Below are 26,267 nucleotides of genomic sequence, written 5' to 3'. Positions count from 1 at the left end.
AACGCATGCAACCCAAAACAATCCCATTTGAAGGGGGAATGTGCCATTAATCCATACAAGAAAAAAAAATGTTAAAACCATGATTCAGCTACTTAAGTGTTTACTTACCCCCTTCAGTTCCATTTCCTCTTACACCACCTCAAGAGTGGAGGAGGCAAACAACTATTTCAGGCATTACATAACTTTATAAACAATATGTTTAATTAGGTAAAGTTCAAGCTTATCAATGCATTTGAGACATACATGAAGACCAGATTTCTTTCCTTTTATTTAATTAACCCCATTAACCTCAAGAATGTTAATTAACTTTACTGAAATCAGCACAGTCTGCTTACACAAACAGCATTGTTTTGAGAGTTACAACAGGAAAGGAAACTCAGTTCTAAGTCTCTAGACTCATTAATGGTGCAAAAATAATTAGCAACGTCTTGATTTTTCGATATTAAGGAAAACATCTGTGCTACTTACTTTCCTCATTCAGTAAAGCAAAGCAAAATTTGGGATATTTCTACTGCAGAATATGTAATTTTGCTGTGTTGCTACCACATTATGGAAGTTATATAAACCAATTGAACAATATAGATCACACATATGGTACTGCCTTATTGGAGTGTAAATATAATGCAAAATCTATTTACTTTTTCTATTTGATTAGAGCACTGCCAATAAGGAGTTGCTGAACATTATATTCAAATGTATTTCATATTTTCTTCACACCTGTCCTTCAGGGAAAATATTTGCAGAAAACTGTAAATTAGAGTAGCAGATGAGCTACAACAAAAAATCTCCACCACTGAAAGCATGCTTTTGGCCTGGACTTACATGGAAAGTTAAAATGGGCTGGATATTTGGTAACAGTGATGTAAACAAACAACAGTGATGGAGTAATACCTGGAGAGTTAGTCCTGAAATGAAATTATTTCAACACTGCAGAGTCCACACACTTGCTGAAAATGCCTTTATACATCATGTATATTATAAACAAACACTAGCAAGCTCTCTTTAAATACCTTTTGTGAGTGACCTGGCCAGAGCTGCTCTTCCTGCAGAAGACTTTCCTGGTCTGGATGCCCACCCCACAGGCGGGCTCCCCGCTCCAGCTGGAGGTGGCGTTGAGGGCAGTGCCCAGCACATCCTCAGAGCAGGAGCTCCAGGGGGACACGTCCCAGAAGAAATGCACACACGGGTGCTCGTTGCAGGCACGCTGCTCCCGCAGGGCTCGCTCAGGGGGACAGCCCTTTCCACCTGAAAAGGGTCAAGAGAACACCACATCCTCATTTCATGTTCTTGAAAAGTCAGGTTTGCACAATACCTTCTCTTCCCCCCCACCGGAAAAAAGTAAATAAATAAATAAAGCTTAAATAAAGCTGTTGACCTTTATGGCTGCAATAACAACCTTCTAAAATATTGTTTCCTCATTAAACTAGCCTTGCATAAAATTGTATTCCAATGCATAATGGAAACAAAAACAGGCAAAGTGTATTTCTGAGTTACTTTATCAATAACTCCTACACACAGCCAAGTTAATTCCGTTTAAATGCCAGTATCACTCAGCAAACATGCAATCAGGTTTAAAGACGAATTAAGCATTATTTTTGTGTTCATTCTCCTTGCTAATCTCCCTTGTCTCCCAAATATGAGAGAGAAGGAACATCTCTCTCTCATATTTGGACTCTATCCACGTGTTCCCTTAAGGATTTGAGCAGTAGAGGAAGCTGAACTGTAATGACAGCAGGATGCATCAAATGAAACCCACATCTGCCAATCAAGGAAGGAGAAAACTTTAAAGACACGTTTTGAGCATGAAGCCTTCACTTCTTTGAAGGACCATCCTTCGAACTCAAGATTTTGCCAAACTGATGCACTTTGTCAGCAACTGGTGACAAAGCCCCAAAGTTGAGGAGTTTAAGGAGCCTCCCCAGAAGCTGAAACACTCCAGCCAGCAGCCTGAATTTATCCATAAAAGCAGATGATCCTAGCTCAAAAGCTATGGAGTAATGCAGTGAAATTTAACAGTAAGCATTGTCATTTTAGGAAGAAAGAAGAAAAAATTACCAAAATCAAAATCATTCTCCTCCTGGAGGGAGTACCCAGCCAACTTGGGACACAGTCAAAATGCTGGAGGTTTTGAAAGAGCTGAGGTGCTAGGAACAGATACCACAAGGTTCAGAGCAGATTCACACCCTACTAAAATCAACAGGAGATGAAGGGATGCCAAAGGGATGCCTATTGCCTTGCAGGACTGACCCTCCTGAAAAAAGGTAAGGCCCCAAATGGCCACAATGAACAGCAGTGAGAAAAGAAAAAGAGACAAACTACCTAGCCCACCGGATAATCATGTCACATTACCATTCATCTTTTCATGAAAATGGACTGTTCCTCACAGGGCTCAGTCTCAGAAATGTTTAGAACTATGATGAAGTAGAAAATGTCCCAGGTAGCTTATTTCCTGAACAATCTGACTTGGCAGGAAAAACACAAACCAGTTCTTTTTTCTTGTGCGTTTGAAACACACCTTAAAAATAAAAAAATTGTAAGAAGCAAATGGCAAAATGCCTGATCCATTAGTAAGAAAAAAAAAAAGGCAAAACTAAAGAACATTTCCAATTCAAATTTTTAACTTCCCAGGGAAAAATTAGGGTGGCTTTTTTTTAAATAATGTTAATTACAATATGTTAACAAAGCTCTCCTAAACAGGGCTAATTTAACTTAGCATATAAAAAAAAGTCTTATCCAAACTTGCCTGCAACACTGCAAGCAGGAGATGCTGCTTTTGTAAAGAGCACAAGGGCCTGGCCACTTTCTGCATTTCATTGATAACTTTTGTACAAAGAAAGCAGAACAACATGCCCTTGCCTGGCCATTCCAGTAGCCATTTAAAGATTATTTATGATGTTCAGCAGTTCCTATAATTCATTTTACACCTGCTGGGAGTGTCTGCTCCATTATATCCTCTTGCACCAAGTTTCAGACTTGCTGTGTAAAAAATTATCCTTTAAAACCTGATTGAAATCCAGTCTCATACGTTTCATCAACAGCTTCCTGGTTACATTCTGGGAGCAGGTAAAGAGCTTGGAGAAAACAATCCAAAATTTCCATTAGTCCTTCAACAGTAGAGCCACAGCTGACACTTCCTCCAATGACAGAGGACAAACAAAATGGCCCTTGCAAAGGTACCTGAGCTCTGTAGAAGTCAAGTGTGAGCTGGGTATGAAAAAGGTAGAGAAAGCCAGGTAATTCAAAATTGCCTTAACATTGCAGTGATAATGGTATTAACTCCACTTCCACTCTCCCAAATTTCAGTCACTATCTGAACACAGATGTGCACTCTGCACAGCAAATCTTAACATCATTGCTAAAGATGCACAGAAACTCAGGGAGTTTGATTTTAATAGTTAATTACTCCTTCCTCAGAAACTTCAAGTATTCAATTCAGAGAAACTTCAAGTATTCAGAGTACACCATTTTTAGGCTAGCGCCTTTCAGGCTGATTGTGCTTCTGTACTTCCAGAATTCACTTCTTCACCATTTCACTCTCATTTTACCATGTTTTACCTTTTATTTGGATTCATTATATCCATGGAAAATATGAGACCAACTGTATTTTCATTTTAATTATTCTCTGTCTCATAGACTTTTTTTAGTAGTAGTTATTACCATTCAATCAACAATTATTTTCATCCTGAAGGGTCCCAATTTTCTTCACAAGTGCTTATGAGGATGTTTATGTGAATACAGACCTTTCACATGAGTAAGGGTTTGCAAGATCAAGTCCTTACATTAGTCCAGAAACAGTGGGTGGCTTTAATTATAATTTACAAAATAGCATCTAACAGAACTTGTCCTGGATTAGATTTGCATCTAAAAGTGTTTTGCTGCTGCATTAACTGCACCTAGTTTTGGCACTAGCAAGTATTTTATGTCAACAAGGCTTTAGTCTGTTGGACCTCTTCACATTCTATGAATTTTTATTCACTTGATCCAAGACCTTCCAAATCCCGTGTGATAAACCAACACATAAATTAATTACCATATGTGTAACTGATTTAGAAGACTACACTCCTAATACAAAAAAGTTTGTTTAAATAGCTGTATCACTGATGTTAATATGCAAAAAACCAGATACATTATATGCCCATGAAGATCAAGAAGAAATGACATGTATTTATCAAGAGCTATTTACTTACTACAAGCAGGTCAACACTTTCCAGGTGTTACATTAAAAAATAAATAAATAAGCAAGTCCTTTTTAATTTTCTCCTTTATCACAGCTCACTGGTTTTAAATCATTACTGATATGTTCCCATATAAAGACACTTGCATGACAACTCTGTCATGCAGCAATTTAACTGGTAGAGAATGAAGCTCTCCGGAACCAAATTCACACCCAGACAGGCCCTCAACAGACAGCAATTCAGAGGCTGAAGTAAATAGTTTTCAGCAGTGACAGAATTTCTCCAAGTGACGCATGAACTCCAGCCCATCAAGATCTCTTAGTCTTTTGGCAGAGACAAGCATTCAGTATTGTCCCTGATTCCTGAGGAACTGGGATTAGCTCTTGCCTCAGGAAGGGAAGTCAGAGCACTAAAGGAACAGTGATTACCCAGAAATGTTCAGCACTCACCCTCAGCTGGAAGGGCCACGATGGACCTGCTCCTGCTCTGAGTGCCCTCGGCGTTTCTGCTGGAGCACGAGTGGGAGCAGGGGGACCACGGGGACCACTCGCTGAGCACACAGTCCCTGGCACAAGGGACTTCACAAGCCACCACCTCGGGATGGGGAAGCTCTGAGCAAAGGTGATGTGGAACTTCTTCACCTGGAGCAAATGAAACAAGACAGACATGGAGGGAGGCACAGCCTGGTTCAATACCCACAGCCTGCTCCAAACAGACTGACTTGATGTCACATGTCCACCTGCCCGGGGAGGAATACGCTACAGAAAAGCATGGGGTGAGGTTTCAGGCTGCAAAGTGTAATACTTGAACAATTAACTTAAAAATTTATTCAGGAAAGCAAAGAAAAAAATGTGTTTCAAGCTCAGTGTGTGACATCTTGGCTGCAGTCCACTCTCTGAAGGAGGTAAGCAAAAGGAATGAGATATTACAGCTTTCTATTGATGAAATTATCTCACCAGAACTAATGATAATTGCCCCATATTTTATAGCAATCTCTACCTCCAGAACTTCTTTTCCAAAGTATAAATTGTGCAGGTCCCCAAAGAAGTCATATTTCTTTTTCCTGTAGGCCAGAGAAGTTTTGGTCCTTCTCCTTCAGCCTCACCAGATGAGCCAGTCTTATTTCTGACTCTTGCCTCTCACCCAAAAGCTAGGAGATCTAAAATTGTGAATCTATTGTGCCACCACCATCCAAAAGAGAAATACTTTCTGCTGCAGATGAACCAAGAGACCTGGACCAAAGCAGATGTTCTGACGAGAAGCATCTTTCCAAAAGCCCTTTCAACAAGAAAGACAGTGGGGAAAACCTGCCAACCAAAAGAATCACTGCCAGAATGAGCAGCAAAAGGAGGCACATGAGGGATGTAATGTGGAATACAACACAAGGAACTATTGTTTTTAGAAAGGAAAATAAGCTATTTTTTAAAATTAGAAATTTGTGTAATTACAATAGAATTTACAAGGACATTATAATTCATAAAAATTCATAAAATATAACTCTTTTAGTACTGAATTACACCCAGTGTCTTACAAATGTGTTTTAAGTGATGAACAGTCATGACTGACTTTGCTACATTATTCAATTACTTAGCACTTCCGGATCCTCAAGAAACTTCAGCTACATCTGAAGTTTCTAGAAGCTCAACTGTTTATAAACAAAAGGGTCCCATCACATGTTACCTCCTCTTTTGCCCCTATAGTAGTTACAAACCTCTCCTTCAAGGTTTCTTTAATTACGAACCTAGGGAAAAAAACCATAATGACTATCCAGCCTTAACTATACATTAAAAAAAAAAATTATATTGGCAGAAAGTGCCTCTTTCACCTCACGCTCCAGGAACAGGCTCTGTAACAAGGCAGCCCAGGAAGCAATTATAACTGGGAGGGGAGAAAACTGAGCTGCTTTTACAAGAGCCCACATCTACAAGTGAGTAAATAAGAGAGGCAGGCTGTGAGCACATAAAGCTGTCAAGAGCACAGTGCTATTATCTGCAGTTGCATCCCTAAATGAAGACAGGCTCATCACCCTCGAGGCACAGATAAAACTTTTCAAGCGTATTATGAGAAGGAACAGCAGATCCAGCAGGCAATCAGACTGCAAGATATGGTTAAAAATACTTTGGTTTTATGCTCCCTTTCCTTTCTGCTCACCTGGAAGGCTCAGTGTTCCACCCCCCTACACAGAGCCCCCATCCATCGGTGCTGCAATTGGCATCCCAAGGAAATCCGAGCTGAATCCACTTTGAGCAGCCTCTGTATCAGCATTGCTGCTTTGGATGCTCACCTAATGCTGAAAACCACCTTCAGAAAAAAACCAATGTGAAAACAGCAAATAAACCTGTTAGGCTTATTCCAGCTGTCTTCCCAAGCCACCTAAGCATCAAAATCCCTGCTAAAGTTTGACAGCTTGTCTGTAGGGCAGCAAGGCAGCCAGGGCAGGCTGATTTAGGAGTCAGTGGTACAGCAGCATCCAGAGATTACATGCTTTGGTGAAGCAGGGTGAAACACCTGTCCTCCTCTCCCATCACTGACAGGACAGCCAGGGACAGGCCAGGACAGCCAGGGACAGGCTTCAGGACCAGGCAGGATGAGGTGGGACATTGGCCCTGAAAGCATGAGCCCCACCCCTCCATCCACAGCTCAGGGTATCTGCTACATCAGGACTTTATGGCCAGACAGTGCCATGATCTTAACCAAATTCTGAATTTAGCCATTCTATTTTCCAACAATCAGACTGTGCTACAGATCTAAGCATCACTTGTTAAAAGCCAAGAAAGTCTTTCCACTGATTTAATCAGACTTTAAAAAACTCAAACCACTCCTCTCAGAAGATGATTTAAAACACTTGGGGCCCCTTTGAGGTGGCTTTTGCTACCCATAAGCTCACATGTCACATATTGTGGGGTGACCACCCTGTGGGTAAGGAGGACAAATACACTTTCAACTTCTTCCTTCCACAGTTTCTTTTCAGACTGGATTTACAGCAGGTGACAGCTACACTGCAAACAGAGGCTGCAATTCACAGTTCCTGGGCAAAGAAAGGAAGCTTTGTGCTTTGTTAGGAGGAGTTTACCACCGGGTGCATGAAGGCACAATTCAACACTCACTTTGATTTACTTTATAGCTCCATTTGCTGTGTTCAGGTTTAATCACTGCCTTCTATTACTGCAGAAGGGGAATTTCTTCTGTACCAGCTGCCTGGCAGAGAATTCTCAGAAAACTACTGTATACTACAAAGGGAGGCAATAATCTTTAATTTTCCATGAAAAAATACTAGAACAGGACATAGCTGAAGTGTGCTTTATGCATTGTCACAGATTTAAAGGGAATATTAAATTCTCAAGAGCTTCCAAACTGTCCACTCAGTACCTTGCAAGTGTAATTCTTATCTCACATATGGCTGAATAATCTTTCTAGATCTTTCCATAATCTTTACATGCACGAGTGTGTTCTGTGAGGCCAGATGGGAGATCCACCCAAGTGGACTGAGGGAGCTGGCAGGAGAACTCACCAAACCACTGTCCATCCCTGACCAGAATTCCTGGCTATCCAGGGAAGTCCCAGAGGTGACTGGGGGCTGGAAATGTGACACTCAGCTACAAGAAGGGCTGGAAGGAGGATCCAGGGAACTTCAGGCCTGCAGCTTGACCTCAGCACCAGGGAAGGTGATGGAGTAGATCATCTTGACTGCTATCAAACAGCATCTATGGCACAAACAGGGGATCATTCCCAGCCACCATGCATTAGGAAAAGCAGATCCTGCTTAACCAACCTGTTCTCCTTCTATGACAAGGTGACCCACTTAGTTGATGAGGGAACAGCTATGGATCTATCTTTAGACTTTCTGGACTTTATCAAAGCCTTTGACAGCACTTCCCACAGATTTCTCCTGGAGAAACTAACTGCTCATGGCTTGAACTGGTGCAGTGTGCTGGGTAAAAGCCAGTCTGACACCCAGTCCCAGGGAGTGGTGGTGACTGGAGTTACATCCAGCTGGGGCTGTCACCACTGGTGCTCCCCAGGGCCCAGCACTGGCCCAGCCCTGGTTACTGATGATCTGGACAAGGGGATTGAGGGCACTCTCAGCAAGTTCAGGGACAACACCAAAGTGAGCAGGGCTGTGGATCTGCTGGAGGGCAGGAAGGCTCTGCAGGGGAATCTGGACAGGCTGGATCCAAGGCTGAGGCAGCTGTGTGAGTTTTGGCAAGGCCAAGAGCTGGGTCCTGCACTTGGATCACAAAACCCAGGCACCTCTCTAGGCTGGAGGGTGCCCAGTGGAAAAGCACCTGTGGGTGCTGGCCAGCACCAGCTGAGAGCAAGAGCTCAACCAGACACCATCACCTGAGAGCCCAACCCACACGATCCAGCTTCTCATCTGCCTGAGGAATAAGAACTGAAACAGCACCCTCAGCATCCTCAGAGCCCAGCTGATCCCCCTCACATACTCTTTTTTCATGCCTTAAATGCTGATTGTTCTCAGCCTCACTGAATGCTTGCTTTCCTAAAAGAAGCTGTAGTTAAGAAAAATGTTACAGTTTTCTATTCAAAATGCTTTATTGCAAGCATCCTGACCAACTCTAATGGCATTTTTTTAAACTGATTGCCTTGTACTTGAATAGTTTAGCGATTATAAAGCTAAATACTCAAGATATAACCAACAGATAGCATTTTACAGGAAAGATTTAATCAATTTTCTTTCATGTCAGGACGTAGTAATTACAAAAGAGAAGACAAGCATGGCATTTTTGTAAATATATTTGCTAACAAAGTTGCTCACAAATGCTAAGAAAGACCTAATGTACTGGTCTCTCACTCGAATTCTTTAACAAGGTAACAGAGAAGCACCATCCTGAGCAGAATTTTTCATTCACCTAAAAGCAAACTAAATTCTTCTCAACATGAGAAACAAAATAAGGAATGACCTAAAACCCTCCTTGAACTGAAGAGCTTGGCTTTTTTCCAGAAACTTTTTTTTCATTGTCTTTTGCATTCCAGAAGGAGAAGCCACTCCCACAGTCCTGAGTACTGCACTCCATGGTGAGGCACTGAACCAACAGGAATGCTTTGTTTGGAATCATTCCAATAATAAACTGCACCTGTCTGTTTTACACCCTGCCTTGCAGCTCTGGTGCACTGTCTCATTCTTCCCAGTGACCTGTTATGCCCACCTCCCATGACACAGTTTTTAATTACTCCTGCAAAAGACATCCCTCCTGGCTCAGGAAAAAGGGAATGTCCACTGGACAGGAGACAACTAAGGCAGCAAAAATAAAAATCCCATCAGGCAGCAGGAACCAAAAGATCGACTCAATAACAAACCGAGTGTTCTCCTTTTGACATTCAATAATATGATACCATGCTCATTTTTTAGAAAGAAAAATTGCAAAGTCACTTTAAAGTTTTCATGTCTGAACATGTTTGGAGCCTCAAGTGACCTCCATGATGGGAAAAGACCCAAGACAGGAATTGCATTTCAGACCGTTCTGCACTGCTACCTAGAAGTTCAGAAAATTTATTTTTTGCACAAGTGACTGCTGCAAAAATGCTGCATATTTAATGACAATTACCAGTTTGCCATCAATATTTCTCCTTGTAGCATTTCAAATTATTCAGTGGAAATAATGAAGCTGTCATCTAAAATACTATATGTATCGTAAAATTTTACGTCCCACTTAAATCTCAGAAAAGAATGACAATAAACTTTGATTAAATACTTGCCTGTAACAGAGTGAGATGTCAACAGACAGCAGTAAATTCAGAGGGATTCCTATTGACTGCATGCCAGTTTGCTGAGAGCAACTGCATGCAGAGAAACTGTGTGCTGGCAGGATCCTGGCCTGGGCATCTCATCAATTAAGCAAAATGTTACATTTAAACGCAATAACAATCAAATTACAATAGGAGAAATTTCTAACAACCCTCCTGAACATCTTCATCTCATCACAACATCACAGATTTATTTTTTTTCCCACATTGCACAGCCAGCTTTAGAGAAGAAAGCATCCAGGACTTGCCATGCTCAGTCATCTCCACAGATGAATGTCACACTCCACTGCAATCCTGGCTCCTGGCTGACTTTGCTTAATGCCAGTCAACAGGTAAGAACAGCAGAAAAGAGAGGTGTCAGTTTGTCAGGGAAAGCAGTGGTGTATGGAATAAATTTAATTGCACTGGTCCATCACTATTACCAGAGCCCCACGGAGGGGAAGAGGATGCAGAAGAGACGAAGAGGAAGGGAGGTCGAGAGCGTGAAAGAAGGTGAAGCTGTGAAATAGAACAAGCACTCACAACAGACCAGAGGAAACAAACACAAATAAAACATTCTTTAGGGGGGGAAGAAAACAAAAGAGATGAGACAATCCTTAAGGTTTTGAGTCAAAAGACTTGGTCAAATGCCATTACAAAAACATTTTCAATCACATAATGCACAATGAAGAAAAAGGGAATAACAATGCAGGAGTATAAGGAAAAAGTAAAAGCAAAATGTACAAAAAAGGAACAGAGGAAAGGATAATGAATATGGAAAGCAATGTATGTCTGGAAAAATGTTACAAAATCTCAAGTCCCTGCATAATTAGCCACAATCCTGTCCCTTACCTATGTCCAAGTGATCATTACAGAGGTTATGAGAAAAACATGATGACGAGTACAGAAAAAAAAAGCAGTATCTGTTTTCCTTCCCTATACATCCTCTACTGCAATTTGGACTGTTTATCCACCATTCTTTTCTCTCTTTATGCAAATGCACCTAAGAAAACTCATTTGTGAGTCCAAGGAAGCTCAGCACACGTCAGTGAGCAGCTGCCAGGCCTGCAGAGAAGGTCCCAGAACACCTCAGGGCAGAGCATCTCCAAAGTCAAGGTCAGAACAACCAACACACCTGCAGGACGTTACCCAGAGACATCAGCTCTGCTGTGTCTCCTACCCCACACAACAAAGACAACTTGTTCCTTAACAAAGGAATTTGCTGCACCTTCACCTGCTGAGCTTGGGCATAGAAGCAGAATTAGTTGTACCTCGTGGTTGTTTGCACAACCCCTCCTGAATGGAAGAGAAATTGCTCAAGTGGCAGCTGAAAGTAAACAAGGGTTGACTGAATCCCCAGAGAAAAGCAGGGAAATTCAGGCTGCTGTTCATAATAATTAACATAGCACAGCAATCTGAAAACTTAAAGTATAAGAACATAACATAATCCATATTAGTGTTCTGCAGGCTTTTTTTTTCCCTCTATTTCTTTTCAATTCTTTCCTTATTTTCTCTCCATTATCCCTCTTCCTTGTAAATGAGAGAATCTACACAGGTGGGTTGATCAAGACTGATTGCAATTAAGATTTATTGTTGAAATTGCTGCTATGGTGTAATTGAAACAGGTGTCCCTCTATTTCTTTCTCTGTACTGCTTTGTTCCAAATGCTAAACAACACAAAATATTGTAGAAACTAATCACTCAAATAATTTCAATGTATTTAAATATTATAAAATATACATATATTTTCAAAATTTTGAGGAAAAAAAATATAAGTGGACTCGTTCACTCCAATAGTGTCCAGAATCCATTTCATCTTACATCTTTGTACTGGGGAGAATAATTTTAGTGGAAGAATTCAGGCATTTTAGCTCAAAAAAAAAAAAAAAAAAAAAAAAGGGAAGGTGGCATTCTATACCCAAGGCATCACACCTGTGAATTTCCAAACTTTTTATTTTTGACAACTTGAGGTGCCATTTTCAATGTCAAAACTTGAAAAAAATTGTAAGGGGCTTATTACAAAGGGAAAATTAACTGTGCTCTCACACAGCCACTGACCCCAAAAAGAAAACTTGTGTGTTCAGACATGGAAAAATGCAAAACTTCTGGTTTGATTATTATGATTTTTCTTCAGATTATGCTACTCTTAATTATGACAGGCCTTGCTCATTTCCTCATAAGCATGAGAAACCTATCACTGATCGTTATCCAAGTGATATTCCCAAAGTAAATTGGCAATTTGTAATATATTGGCAATAGCAGACCCTTTTTCTCTTGTAGCCCCAGAAACCACCCCAAAAGTGAGTTGGCATTAACACAGGACACTGAAAATTCATAAACAATAGTGCAGCAGATGAGGTTGATCTAAGTTGGCAAAAGTCTTGTTTTCAGATACAGTGAATGCTAATGATAATAAATAATTGGAAATACCATCTGGACTCTTTAAAAAACCTCTTTCTCCAAGTCTGCAATTGAATCTCTACAAAAAAGAGGATCAATGCAAAAGAAAATGAAAACAGTAAATTAAAATTAGATTTATGCCAACTACTTTAAACTAAGAGCTCATTTAGAAGCAGTTAACACAAAAATGTGTTCTAGTTCAGCTGCAGAGTCTGGCCTAAGCTCATAAAGCAACTCTGAGAGCTCCCACTATCCATCAGGAAACATTCAGAATCCACAGGACCAAATACCAGGCTATTTTTTATTTTTATTATTACTACTATCTCTTTCAATTTTGTCTCTAATTGATCCACAAATCTCAGAAGTGAGCTTTTAAAAATTGCAATAAAGAAAATACACCCAGTACCACAGATGATCATCAGTGCAGGGTCTAGATGAATGCATGAGATCTGTTCTTGACCAAAACAACACAAACAGCAAGCCATGACCTTTGGTTCTTGAGGAGAACTTCCCACTGTACACCCAGGTTTAGCAAAGTAGCAGCTGTGCATGTAAAGTGCATTAGACATTTTTCAGCTGGGTTAAGTTACTTCTGGCTAATATACCCTGACCTCTGCTTGAACCATTTTTACATAATAAAGCTGTGAATTTTAGGCAGAGTGTTTAATTCCCACTGTGTTTTGCATACTTCATTTAGTACTTAAAATGGGGATAAATCAAATATAGGAAACACAATATTAACAATATTTTCTGTGTGCTTCCACTTTGCCTATGAGGTGGAACTTTAATTACATCATTAATAACAATGCCTGCATTTTCAGACAGTAGTGTATCATTCCTCTAGTGCCATTTAAACTGCATTTGGTCTCTAAACTGCTCCACCCTCTGGAACTGGTTCACTGATTATATTGGAACAGCAGCCTCATCCTGTTCGCATCTCAGCTACCATGGCATCAACAGAACAATTTAAAGGCAGGAACCACTTATTATCACCTAAAATTGATTATTTAGAAAAGTTTCCTGATATTTTCTCTCTCCAGAAAGTTTCTATAGATTTTAAGGTGACAGTTGCTTTCAGGAAGAAAACAAAACAACAAAACAAAACAACAACAACAACAAAAAAATCCATCAATGTTTTTCCCAATTATTCAGCATCCAAACTGTTCAAAACACATTAAAAAATAGGGGGATGTGTGCACCAATAGCTGCTCAGTTTTCCCAAACTGAGTGACAGAGCTAATACCTGAAGACTGTCTGAAAAAAATGTCAAAAAAAGGTCATTGCCAGTGCTTTTGTAGCGCCCTCGTGGTGCAGCCAGAGCTCACAGAAGGAGAAGAGAGGGAGATGACACAGGACAACAAAAAGGAATGTAAGGAAATAAAACTCAGGAGAAGGGTTTGCCTTTGTTGTCAAAATTTCCCCAACCTGGGGCTGTCTCCAAGAGGCTGAAGGACCATGTGCTGAGGTGGGAGCCCAGACAATTGATGTTTGCTGGGTTCAGTGCCAGCAGCTGCCCTCCCACACTGACCTGGTCCTTATTTGATCCAAAGTACAAAAGAAAAAAAAAAAAAAAAAAAAAAAAGAAACCCAAAGGTTCCAGATTGATACCAACCAATCCTCCCCAAACAGATTTTCCAGGTCCTGTTGGAGAGCTGCTATTTTAACTTTGCTACCAGATTAAAGGAAAATACAGAATCAGTAAATGGAATCAGATGAGCACACCTCACCCCATTTTTAATCACCCTGAAGTGTCAAAGCTGTCAGGAGACATTTGGACACGCTTTTCACATATAAGAATAGAAACACAAAAAGCGAAGAATATCCAGCTAAAATTTGGTTTTCTACCACTAAATTTCTTTGTGTGAAAAAAGCAATAACCTCCCTGCAACTTAGAAAATATTTTTGTTCTGATTATTCAGCTATTAAAATAGGAAAGTGTCGTTTCACGACAGTTGCTTTCGGCAGGAGATATTTTACACTTATATTTGCAAGGAATAGGAATATAAGGAAGAACAATATTAAAACCTTCAGCGTTAATCTGTATTTTCAAAGCTAAGCACATTTTGACAAACTTTCTAATAGACACTGTTCAAAATTCATAACATATATGAGCATGATTACATTATTCTAATTTATTTTCTCTCCCCTCATGCACAGCAATAAAATTTTACCTTTGAACTTATATTTATTACAACTTTCACTCTATGAAGGGCATGCAGGCACAGAAATATAATAAAGCTCTGCTAATTCCATACATTATTGAAATCCTAACGGTGCAAATGGTATCTTACTGTCTTCATGCATACTTAAAATTTCAATCCAAAACCTATTCCCTTAAAAGGGATGGTTAAGAAACAGTATGTGTTTTTCATACATTTGTAAATTGCTGTAGCAGAAATTATATCTTATATATTCAGAAAAAATTATGTAATATTAGTGTTTGTTTAGGTGTTGTAAGCAAAAACTTGATAGATGCTAAATAATTGAGAGCTCCATCCATCAGACTCCTAAGCACTATAAAAATGCAGAGAGGGGAAATGCTAGAGAAGAACCTTTGCACACCCATGAGCTGCTGTAAATTTTGTCTAATTCCAGCAGTGAAAATCCCACTGACTTCCCCAAACTGTGAAGTGTACAGCTATACAGGATCACTTTGAACTTAACAAAGCACAAAAGGAATTTAGACCAGGAGGATCAGGGGTCACCCATAAAGCAATGACACCTGGCCAAGGAAAACATCAGGACTAACACACAAGAGAAATTTGGGGCATCTCTTAACCTGGTGGATAGAGCAGCCACTGATCCAGCAATCCAGGTGAGGGAGGAGCTCCTGCAGTCAAGTGGATGACAAAGTGTAAGAGTTGAGTCAAACTGCAAGTGCAATATTGGCAGAGCTCCTCTCTCCTGCAAAGGTCACTGCACACATTAGCTCCAGCTCCATTGATTAGCAGCTGACATAGCAGCACTGCACATTCCTCTGAGCCATCAGCAGGAGAGACAAGGGGGTGACTTTCTGCATACCATGTCCTCATCACATTCCTGGTAATTGTTCAGTCACAGATAAGGCACAAATAGGGAAAAAGCAGCAGAACAGAGTCCTCTGAAAACATTAACAGAAACAACAACCTTTACATTTGGCACTGAGGCATCAAAAATGATAGCTATTATTATGGCTGTAACTATGTGGCTGGGACTCAGAAGAACTACATTTTGCTTCCCTGGAAACACAGCCACGTGTTTAACACCTCAACCCACAGGAACAGGTCTCCCCACCATGGCCAGCTTGCAGAATGCCTGCAGGACCCGAAGACATGCTGCCAGAAATGGTGCAAAGGGCTCCCTAACTCATGGGGTCCTCCTGGAGACAGGCAGTGCCAGCTCTCAATTTCAGATCAAATTTAAGCTACTGAGCCATTCTGTGTAACAAGCCCAGACAAGACAAGTCAAACCTCATCTTTGCACAAATTGCCAGCACCAAAGAGCAATGCAAGGAGCAGCTCACCACAGCAAACTACCATGGTTTGTCTCTCCTATACGAAGGTGGACTTTCAAAATCAGCTATCCCAGCTACTAATCCAGAATTCAACAAAAACCTCTGAAATGTGGTGGTCTCAACCATGTCTGCTTTAGAGAGGAATACTCCCTTTTAAAAAGTAAGGAGAAAGGTTTTGCTCTGAAACCAGACAAGCAGAACAAAATTTTTACTTGGTCTCAAGCAGTTAGTTGGAACCTATTCCATTACAGACTTTAAGTCACCTCATTGGCAACACAACCTCCCAACATATTGAAAACCAGCAGGAAATGTTGAATTAATACATATATGCTAACAAGCACTCCTACAGCCATGAATGTTTAATCCAGTTTTTCACTAGCTGACACAATCCCCCATGGCTGCTCTCTGGTTTTGAAGCTTTGAGACAAGGGAAGAACTAGAAGGCAAGGGCTGCAGAGCAGGGAACCACAGAAAAATCAGAGGGAAAAGTCTCTGGAGAAAGCCCGGAGCAGAACACTCACAGCAAAAGAGGAAAGGCAGAAATGTTAACAACTGGAGTGGGATGGAGGAGGGAGAGAAGGGCAGCAAGGTGAGGACCCAGGAAGTCAGCCTCTCTCTTCAGTAGCTGTGGGGCCACATCTGGATGATGTGTAGAATACTTCCCAGCAATATATAGGATTTTAACACTTGTGTGCTGTGTATACAAAGAGATGCAAACAGAATGAGTTTTCAGACAGTGCAATACTGGCTGACTGCACAGGGTAACTTATTACACATGGGAAAAAAGGAAGTTCTACACACCTTTGGGGTCTTACCAATACATCTTAATGTTCTGGACCATGACAAATGATTGGATAACAACTCTTACTCCCCTTGTCATCATCCATCTTCTTAGGAGGCTTATTTCTTCAAATCCTGATGATTAACCTCTGTAGTCACTTATCTGAGCAGTGAAAATTTATTGCCTTTACTAGAAAATGAAATTCTCTTCCAGGAGAACTGCACTGGACACAAAAGGGCAAATTTCCACCCTAGAGTATATGGATGCATTTTCTTTCTCCTTAGTGGAAACTATATACATTTATCCAATGTCAGTATTTAGACCAAAGGGTATCTCCTGTGTTAATAAGAATGGCTAATTTCCAATTAAATGAGCTTACAGATCATCGAGATGCCCTAATGAGAAAAAAAAAAAAGATAAGGCCACATACTAATCCTGCTTTCACTGCACATATTTAATAGGGCTGCCAAGGCAAAGTCTCCAAAATACTTACTAATTACACTGGACTGCCTCCAGCTGCTGTCACTGCCAGGGAATGGGCAAAGTTTGCAACAAACCAACCCACCAAGAGTTCAGAGATGATATTATTATTTTGGGAAAACCCTGAAGAGGTCAAGAAACAAGAAAATAAAGCAGTTGAGGATGATTTGGAGAGAAAGTAGTCTGCAGACTTCATAAGCAGCTGCAGGAAGATATTTTGGCACAGCTGGGAGCAGCTCTCAAACTGGCAAGGTGCAAAAGTGCAGGGTAGATACTCCACAGCATCAGGCTGGAATTAAACAAACACTGTCCTCAGCAGATACAGAACCTGTAGTGCAGACTGGAATGTAAAAAGGGGAAAAGCCATAGGCAGAACTCTATAAACTCTATTGAAATAATCAAAAAATGTCATCTTATTTGTGTGGTCAGTGGCAAAACATAGTACCCCAAGAGTGGTTGTTCCCAACACAGGGAAAACCAAACACCAAAAGGTGAGTGGAAGACATGAAGGCACATCACTAAGAAAATCAGTTTCTACCTCTGTCAGTCAATAATGAGAACTAGCAAATCTGTGCAGGTGGAATGAGACCCTCATGAGAAACACTACCAGGAGCAGTCTCTGCAGCCGTCTCCTCAAGCTGCAGGTGAGCCATGAACAGCTCGAGTCAGGAACCTCCACTCCAGCTTTTCAGTGCAAGAAGGGTTGGAAGAAGTGCAGGTGCCCAGAGTGATACCATAAATATTGATCACAGTGCTCATTCCACTTCATTAGCCATGGAGCACACAACGGCTCCCCAGGGAGAGGAAAAGGCAGGACCAATTCTACTCACACTGCCATACTAAAACGCAAACCTTGTGGAATATTATTTCAATTACTGCTGCTTATTCATGCCAATTTCAGCCTCTTTAAAAAAAAAAAAAAAAAAAAAAAAAAAAAAAGTGTTTCTGGACAGTCAAAACTCTGAGCTGCCAGAATGAGACATCCACACTACATGAATCAGTCCTGTGTAATGATACCCAAGAGAGCCCTGTAACCAGCAAAAAGCAGTTTTTCAGCCCAGCACCTCACCCTGGGCCCCTCAAAACACAGGTCATTAGCCAGAGGAACTTTTGCTGCTGCAGCTGTGGTGTATCTGAGCCACAAACTGGTGTCTGGCAATGAAGGGGCCCTATAAACTCAGTACCTTGTTCAGACTGACTTCCTGACTCTGGCTGGGCACCAGGTGCCCACCAAGGCCTCTCTGCCACTGCCCCTCTCAGCTGGGCATGGAGAGATTATCATGGATTATCAGGGAAGGTTCATGAGGTGAGTTAAGAGCAGGGAGGGATCACTCACCAGTTGCAGGCAAAACAAACTCCACTCAGGGAGATCAATTTAATTACCAGGATAATGAGAAATAAACCTAAATCTTAAAACACTTTCCCTCCCCTCCAGGCTTCACGTTAATCCTGATTTTCTCTTTCTCCCCTGTAGCTCACTTGCTACCAAAACCTTGACACTCAAAGCCAATACACCTACATAGTACAATACATAAATCCTAAACCATTTAACCTTCAAAAATATATGTCTGGGAACCCTGCCAGAGAATATTTGAAAGGGATTACAGTAAATGTATTAGTTGTCACTTAAAATTAAAATATGGATTTCAATTGAAACTCTATATAAGGGGGACTTTTCCCCCCAAAATCCGTTAGTTAGCAACCATGCTGAACGAAGGGAAAATTGTACAGTCAGCTCAGACTACACAGGGCAAGCTGATATATTTTAAAAGCTACATTTTTATCTACTGAAATAAAACATTTTACTTTTTTATTTTTCTACTTTAATCAGAATATAACCTCATTAAATGACAGTGTGTGAAAAGAACATATAAACTAGAAAGAAAATATAAAAACTTTCTGAATAATTTAATGTTTATTGCTTTAAGACTTTGATATTCTGGTCTTTACTACTTAAATGCAGTTTAAATGTATTACTTGCCACGGCCTTCACGTTAAACCCAGTAAGTCTGCAATTTGTGATAAAACTCCTTATCTCGCTCTTTCTGAACCTCCACAGAGATCCAAGGTTAATTTGCAGATAATATTACTTCATGAAATAATTATCTTAGTCTATAGTACTTAAAACAGCTGAATTCCAGAAAGATAGTTTGGCAAATGCAGCTGTTAGGGCAGCAGATGAGGCTGCTCCCAGGGGCACACACAGCCCCACCTGGCAGCACCTTCAGTGGGGGCACAGCCTGGGTACCCCAGCTGCAGCAGCCACTCCCACAGGAATTCAGGGCAAGGATGCTCCATGAAAATCAGGGATCCAGTCCCATCCAACCTCCCCCTCCAAGCCCCCACATGCCAATGGCAAGGCAGCCTCTGCCTTCCTCTTCACAACGCCAGCACTTGCTGAAAAATTACTCTCTCCAGCCATTCTTTCTCATCCTGCTAATTTTTCCAAGCATCCTCCTATTAAACTACACAAATATATCCATTTAGTAAACATCCCATTAACCAGGTCAGCATACAGTGTTCACAACTTATTATGGAGCAGCACCAAATCAGTCACAGAAGCAATTATGCAATTTTAGAGCAGACAAGTCACTTTAATCTTCATATGGGGCCGGGGATGTACATGCCAATGTTCATTCACAGGACTCATTCATTTCCAGGTATTGTATTCCATTTGTTTCACCCTCACTTATACTGCACTCGTGTCTTTTGATTTGTAAGTTTTGTGGGCTGTCAGAAAATATGAGCTCAGTGCTCCACCCTTCATGTCAGGGATTTTTTTAATTGAATTTAAGGGTATTTATACACTTCTAGTGCCTGGGGGTAGTGGGAGAAGTTGGGCTAGATATTTAGAATCAAGACACAAACTGTTACTTTATAAAGCCTTACCTATCAGTAACAATAAACAAGCATTAAAAAAAAGAAAAAAATACCCAACAACAAACATTAAAGAAGTGAAGATCTTTCCAGAACTGTTTAAAATAGATGGTTGTAGAGAAGAGAAATCAGAGCTAAGAATCTGGGAAGCTACAGTTACAACACAAGGGGAAAAATGCCTGTTAAAATTCCAGCTTTATTCAAAGACATGCATTTATTGAAGTGTCTTGGGAAAACGGGATGCCATATAATATTAACAAACAAGAACATGCTCTGTCAACCACATGCAGCACCACAGACATTTTGAAGGCCTAAATAAATAATGTATTAGAAAACCTAGCCTAGGCTGAATTAATTCAGACTCCAATGATATAAATGAACAGCAGTAGTGGAATTATTTCCTTGGGACTTCAGTCACATATAGCATTAAAAGTTAAAGCCTTAAGATACTTATTGATAGGCAAGAAAGTGAAATCCTTAGATCTATGCATGCCCAGAGAGCACTCTGCCCAACTTGGAGTTTCCAAGAGAGTTACCAAAGCACTCAGCTGTATTTGCAAACACCATGAAAGAGAACAAAACACCCCCTTGGCTCTAGTCCCCTTTGACACAGCAGTAAGTGTACAACAAACAGTGCAGACTTGGTATTAAACTTGGGAAATCCACTGAAACCAGGCCAGGGGAGTGATGGGAATTCTGCATGTGGCAACAAAAAATGCAATTTGAACTTAGAAGATTTTGGTTCTTACAATATACAATGGGCAGCCAAGGTCCACCTCCTCCCTGCTTCAAGCAGCTCTGGAGCCTTTTCTACAGAACTGCCCAATACTCACCAGGTTCATGAGGACTCTCGAGTTCTGCTGCATTTTCAGTACAAAAACAATGTGGTTGTTTATGTCCTGACCACATGTGCCAGTAATGAATGGAAACAACCCCCAGGGCAGAGACAAACCTAGGTACAGCCCCAGAGGAGATGTGGAAGGGGCCAGGTGAACCTCACACCAGCTGGAAGTGACTTTGTTCCTCCAGCAAAGCACCCTGGGCTCACCCAGACCCAGAAAATTCCCTGCTCACTTGCCAGACAAGGATTCTCTCTCCTTCCAGAAAAGTCACTTTATAACCATCTCACTCCTGAATCCCCATGGACAGCACTGGCCACAAGACCAACCCAAGAACTTTGTGGGGTTATTTTTTTCTTCTCAGTAATATGAAAGGAAAAAGCAGCATTGTCTATGTGCTACTGCCCCAATCCATGGAGGTGTCGTGGCTCATTTTTATCAGTTTTTTCTCTTTCTGGTCTTGACAATTACAAGGTCAATGTGACGGTTCATTGGTAACAACTCCATCAGGCAACTGATGGCAAAATATAAACCTCAGCTGTCAAAAAGGAGCTGGGGAAATTCGTGCTTACAGTCCACGTCTCCATAGGAATTTTTTAATAAAGCATCTATTTTAAGAACCATGACAAAAGGTGACTCTAAAATTACACAGTAGGGAAAGACCAGGCTTCAAATTGTAAAATGCATCTCAACAATCCAGGATGATTCTGTTTCTAAGGAAACTCCACCTCATATATATACATATGTGTGTTCTCTCCACAAACTTGGCTCTGACATTTGCAAGCTACCTAAAGATACAAACTGAACAAGCTGTTTATTTAGAAGGGGACCATGAAATACCTTATCCTGTTACTTGTTTAACTCTCCTAGACAAAGGCAGTACCTAATTTGAGGCAATTACAGCCGTACTTCATGCAGACAGAAAGAAAAACACCACACAATGGAATTTTAAATTGTTCTCAATCTCCTCACAGAGCTAATCTTTCTCAACTCACTAATTCACATTCACTCCAGCACTTCACAACAGCTCCCATTTATTAAATGCGAGATTCAATCCACAGATAAACAATTCAATAACGTAATCTACACTTAAAATATTAGCTTGGCTTCAAAGTTTTGGGGGTAATAAGGGGTTTTCGCTCTTTATAGCTGTTCTTAGCATCATTTCTTGTCACAACTTCAGAGCTGAGGTTGTGTGATCAAGGTGCTCTGAACTTGCATTTCCACACAAGGCAGGAACTGTGTGAGGATTGAATCCTGTCCCACAGAACTCACTGAATTCAGTGGGAAATCTGCCAACAAGGGAATGCTGAAAAACATTTAGGAGCCACATCTTACAGCTGTTTTCCCTGCTCTCCAACTTCTCTACTACTTCATATGTGTTTTTCTCTTTTCATTACTACCACCTGACTAATCTCAAACTGCTGCCTAATGAAGAGTGCTGGCATTACAATACTTAATTAGAATTAAGAGGAAGATTTACTTTAAAAACCTGACCAACCAATATGCCCCAGAGCCAATCTCAGTAGTGCAGAACTACCCCAAAATTTCCACGTTCCAAATTCTTAATTAAAAGTTTGTCAAAACTTCTTATTTTATGTCAGGAGCCTTCCCCTCCAGCATCCATTAACCTCAAAACAAGTGACTAAATTGTTTTTAAATCAGCTCTACTTCATAAACAGCTTGATTAAAAAAAACTCAAAGAAAGTACAAGACTTATCTTTCATTTCCACTCAACAGCCTTCAGAACTAGTGTACAAAGGTGGCTCTCACAATCGCTCCTGTCCAGCACCGAAGGAGTTTCAGCTACAGAAAAAGCTTTCTGTAGGGCCACCCAGCAGGGAAGGATTAAATTACACAAAAAATCCCTGCTTTTTTCCCTCCACTGAAGGGCTGTGGTCAGAGATCAATGTGAGAAGCTGTCTATTGAAGTTACTGGAATTGTTGCCTTATTTAAGCCTCGGGAGAAGGTTGGTGCTGACTCCCAGAGCAAGGCACAGAGCCAGACCAGGGTGCAGCTCCTGCCTGAGGAACAGGGAGCATTGAGATCCCCTGGCTGCTCCAACCCTTCCTCCCCCACATCCCTCCTCTCCCTCACCCCGTCCCTCCTGCAGACTGAGCTGCAGGGCAGCCCCCAGCCCCACTTCTTACAGATATTCACTACCAGCCTCCTGTCTGCAGAATCAGGTTCAGTTTATTTCTACTTCATACAGAACTTAACTGGCTTATTTTGAAACATTTTTTTCTTCCATGAGTCATGCCATGGGATTTGCACTCCATCCCACTAAACCTCATACACAGAATGCAATAAAATACAGCCAGTCATTTCCTCACCCTAATGACCTCCCGTTTAATTTAAGCCTTTTATACTGTCCTGACTATTTCTCTTAGGAAAAAAAGTATTGGCTAAAATAATTTTGAAATGTGAATTGGGCAATTTTCTCTCTATTAGAATCTAAAAAATATCACATGTGCCAAATACTATTTTCTGGTTTGATTCAGCCTGGCAACCCAAGAAAATCAGAATTTGCCATTGTACAGTTTCTCCATTAGCTGCACACCAGAAAATTTTGAAACATTTTATTAAAGTAACCCAAATGCCTTAGAAACTCCACTGGGGATGAGAAGGATAAAAAGATGACATGAAGTATCCCCATTATTCATATTCCCCAAGAAGCTGTGAGTTCTAAAGTCTCAAATCATGGTCAAGGAGTATGGTCTGCCATCTATCATATCTACAGCTTAGAAACCCTTCAGCAAAAAAGCCAGGAAATCCTTAATGCCCTTTGGAACCCACTTAATCCAAGAAAACAGAACGTTTATGAATGAGATGAACCCTCACTGTCACATCTTCCACCTGTTCCTCCTGGTGCCTTCAGCCACATTTGGGTCACAGATGCAGAATTTTGTCATTAGTAATACTTTTCAAACAGATCCTTTCAACCTCCCTCCTCTTTCACCCACTTAGTTAATTTTAGAATTGTCATCAATCTACATTCTTAACACCCTTCTAGAACAATCCCATTTTACTCACATGTTTTTCTGAATCAGAGTTCCCTAAGAAATGCAATAACCCTCCAAAAAGAACATGAACTACCTGTATGTGAAGTTTTGCTCAGTTTAAAGAAAACAGCCAAGCAGGTATTTTATGCTTCATTTCACTGAGAAAACAGGAATTCCTGTTGGCACTTAAAGGTATTTTTCTAGTTTTGTACTGAAACAACTTGGGCTTTTTTTCTACAATAGGGACAAACTCAAAGAAAACTATTATACAATTCCTTTTCCAGACTTAAAAAATAAATACTTCAGCAATTACAAAATACAATACAAGAACTTTATTTCAGTCTCATAATCAAAAGGTTAGAAAGCATCAAACTCCATAAAGGTTCCCAAGACATTAAAAGCAGCTTATTAAAATAAAGTTTTAATCTACATATATATGCACTAGCCTGGTATATAAATGCTAACCCTTCCATGAAGTTTCTTCAAAGCACTTGCACCAAAGTAACAGACCTACAGGTCACACACACCCCCCTGCTCTTTAGGTAACCTTTATCACAAGGCTCAGATCAACATAGGTCAAACTTATTCCTTAACATTTAAAAAAGAAAGGGCAGTACAGATCTTGCCATATTAACTGATGTTTATATTTTTCTTAATGTTATAGCTCCCATTTCTGAAAGGGCTACCTCGACCCTTTGTTCCTAACCTACAAGTGTTTGAAGCTCAGGTTAATTTTTAAAAAACATCAGCACCTGTTGCTCCCCCTCACAGTGCAAAGGGGGAGCTGGGTATTTGAAAATCCAGCTCCTCTCTGCTGAAACAGCCATAGGGAAGAAGCAGCCTTTGCCCTCACCATTTCAGCAATGCTCTGAAGTCTTGTAAAACATCTCTTGGAGACAGAGGGTATCAAAAAGGAGCCCTAGATACTGAAAAGAATCGTGGTTTTGCATAGCAATTCATTTGGGGGCATTCTGCACTGACCACAAGCTTACACTTATTCAGCAACAAGAAAAAATAAGTTCACAGGTGGCTGTAATACCTTATAGTGACAGCACAGGAAGGATGAAAGCTGGCTTTATTCCTGATAAACCCCACTACATCTCCATCAGCCAAATATGAGGAGCTAAAATTACCACTGGGTATAAGTGCAGCTGCCTTCTGGGTGACTGACACAAGACACACCACCAGCATTTGAAAAAGCACAGCCACAGCTTAGCTGGAAATCATGCAACATATCTGCAACCAAAGATACAGAAAATAAATCAGAGCATGCTTGAGTTTAACCTCACAATTCCAGCCCACAACCTTCCACCTGTCCAGCATTAGATCTCAGCCTGTACTTTAGAGAAATATTCCTGACTGCAGGACAGTTATTTACACACACACAGCTACTACAAGAATCATTTACAGACTTTTCCATTTCTCTTTTCCTTGGCTGGCAAGTCACATGTTTGCTATAATCTTGAATTAAGTAAAACTGTTAAAGTGTGACTAAGCAGAGAAAGCTCTAACTTTCCAGCAGCTTACCTTAAAATCAACCTGAAGCTGATCTTCTGCTTCTTTTGCAGACAATTCAAAGACAGTAAATTCTCCTGAACATGGCAGTGTCTGTCCTCACAGTGTTTGTGCACCAGTCCTAGAGCAGGGCACAATCTGCATTTTGAGTTTTTAAATGTTTCCAGCAGGAGACATCGAATATTTGGCATGGTACCAGCTGCTGGAAGGCAAGGCTTGATGGAGGCAACTAAATCCACTCCACCTGGCTCGTTAACAACCAGCCTGCTCAAAAAGAACATCAACCTTTATGACTACAAGAAACACAGGTCCCAAACCCACTGAACAACTCACACAACCTGCTTCAGGATTCCTCAAACACTCATAATACTCAGCCCTGCTACTACACTGCAATATCCTTCTTCCTGCACGGCTGCTAAATGAGAAATATGGATCTTACCTAACTGCTAGAAACCTTTGCATGTTGCCTTTTAGAATCTGTATTTCTAAAAGTCGGGAAAACACACTAGTTTGGGATCAGCTGTTCCAGTGACAGGTACAGTGAGGTATACTCAGGAACTAAGAGGAAAGAACTTATTTTGAACTTATTTTCAGTACATTGAAGAGGGTATTATCTTTTCTCTGAGAAGCATAAACAGAATCTGTAAATTAACTTTATATCAATCTATTGAAAAAGGAAAAATCATGAACTCTACCCAGGGAAGAACTTGGCTTTGCTGAGATTGGACTCTAAGAGGTCTTTTCCTACCTAAGTGATTCTATGACTCCTGTTAAAACAGGACTGGTCAGGTGGCTGCTTCTCTCATGCCCTGAAGGAGGAAGAACAGCAGCTGCCCTGTGCCCTTGCAGCCCCTTCCTCCTGCAGGACTCAGGCTCACTGATGGGGATGCTCCAGCCCTTGGGATGCTCTGCACAGAGCAGGGATCACAGACACTCTTGGGGACCACAGGACACACTGG

The 26,267-nt window shown here is 40.8% G+C and overlaps 1 protein-coding gene across 1 annotated transcript in view; it reads right to left on the bottom strand.

The window, feature by feature from the left end:
* THSD7B (thrombospondin type 1 domain containing 7B) overlaps positions 1-26,267 on the bottom strand; it is a 299,931-nt gene that overhangs the window by 132,607 nt on the left and 141,057 nt on the right. The window contains exons 9-10 of the mRNA XM_059475946.1: positions 4,625-4,816; positions 1,011-1,245 (exon numbers count right to left, since the gene is read on the bottom strand). Of these exons, the coding sequence (XP_059331929.1) occupies positions 1,011-1,245; positions 4,625-4,816 (427 nt within the window). The remainder of the gene's footprint in view (positions 1-1,010; positions 1,246-4,624; positions 4,817-26,267) is intronic.

This window comes from Ammospiza nelsoni, chromosome 7 (genome assembly GCF_027579445.1).
Source record: "Ammospiza nelsoni isolate bAmmNel1 chromosome 7, bAmmNel1.pri, whole genome shotgun sequence".
Taxonomy (NCBI): domain Eukaryota; kingdom Metazoa; phylum Chordata; class Aves; order Passeriformes; family Passerellidae; genus Ammospiza; species Ammospiza nelsoni.
Note: the sequence above shows the minus strand (reverse complement) of the source record. Positions and strands in the feature narration are given on the sequence as shown.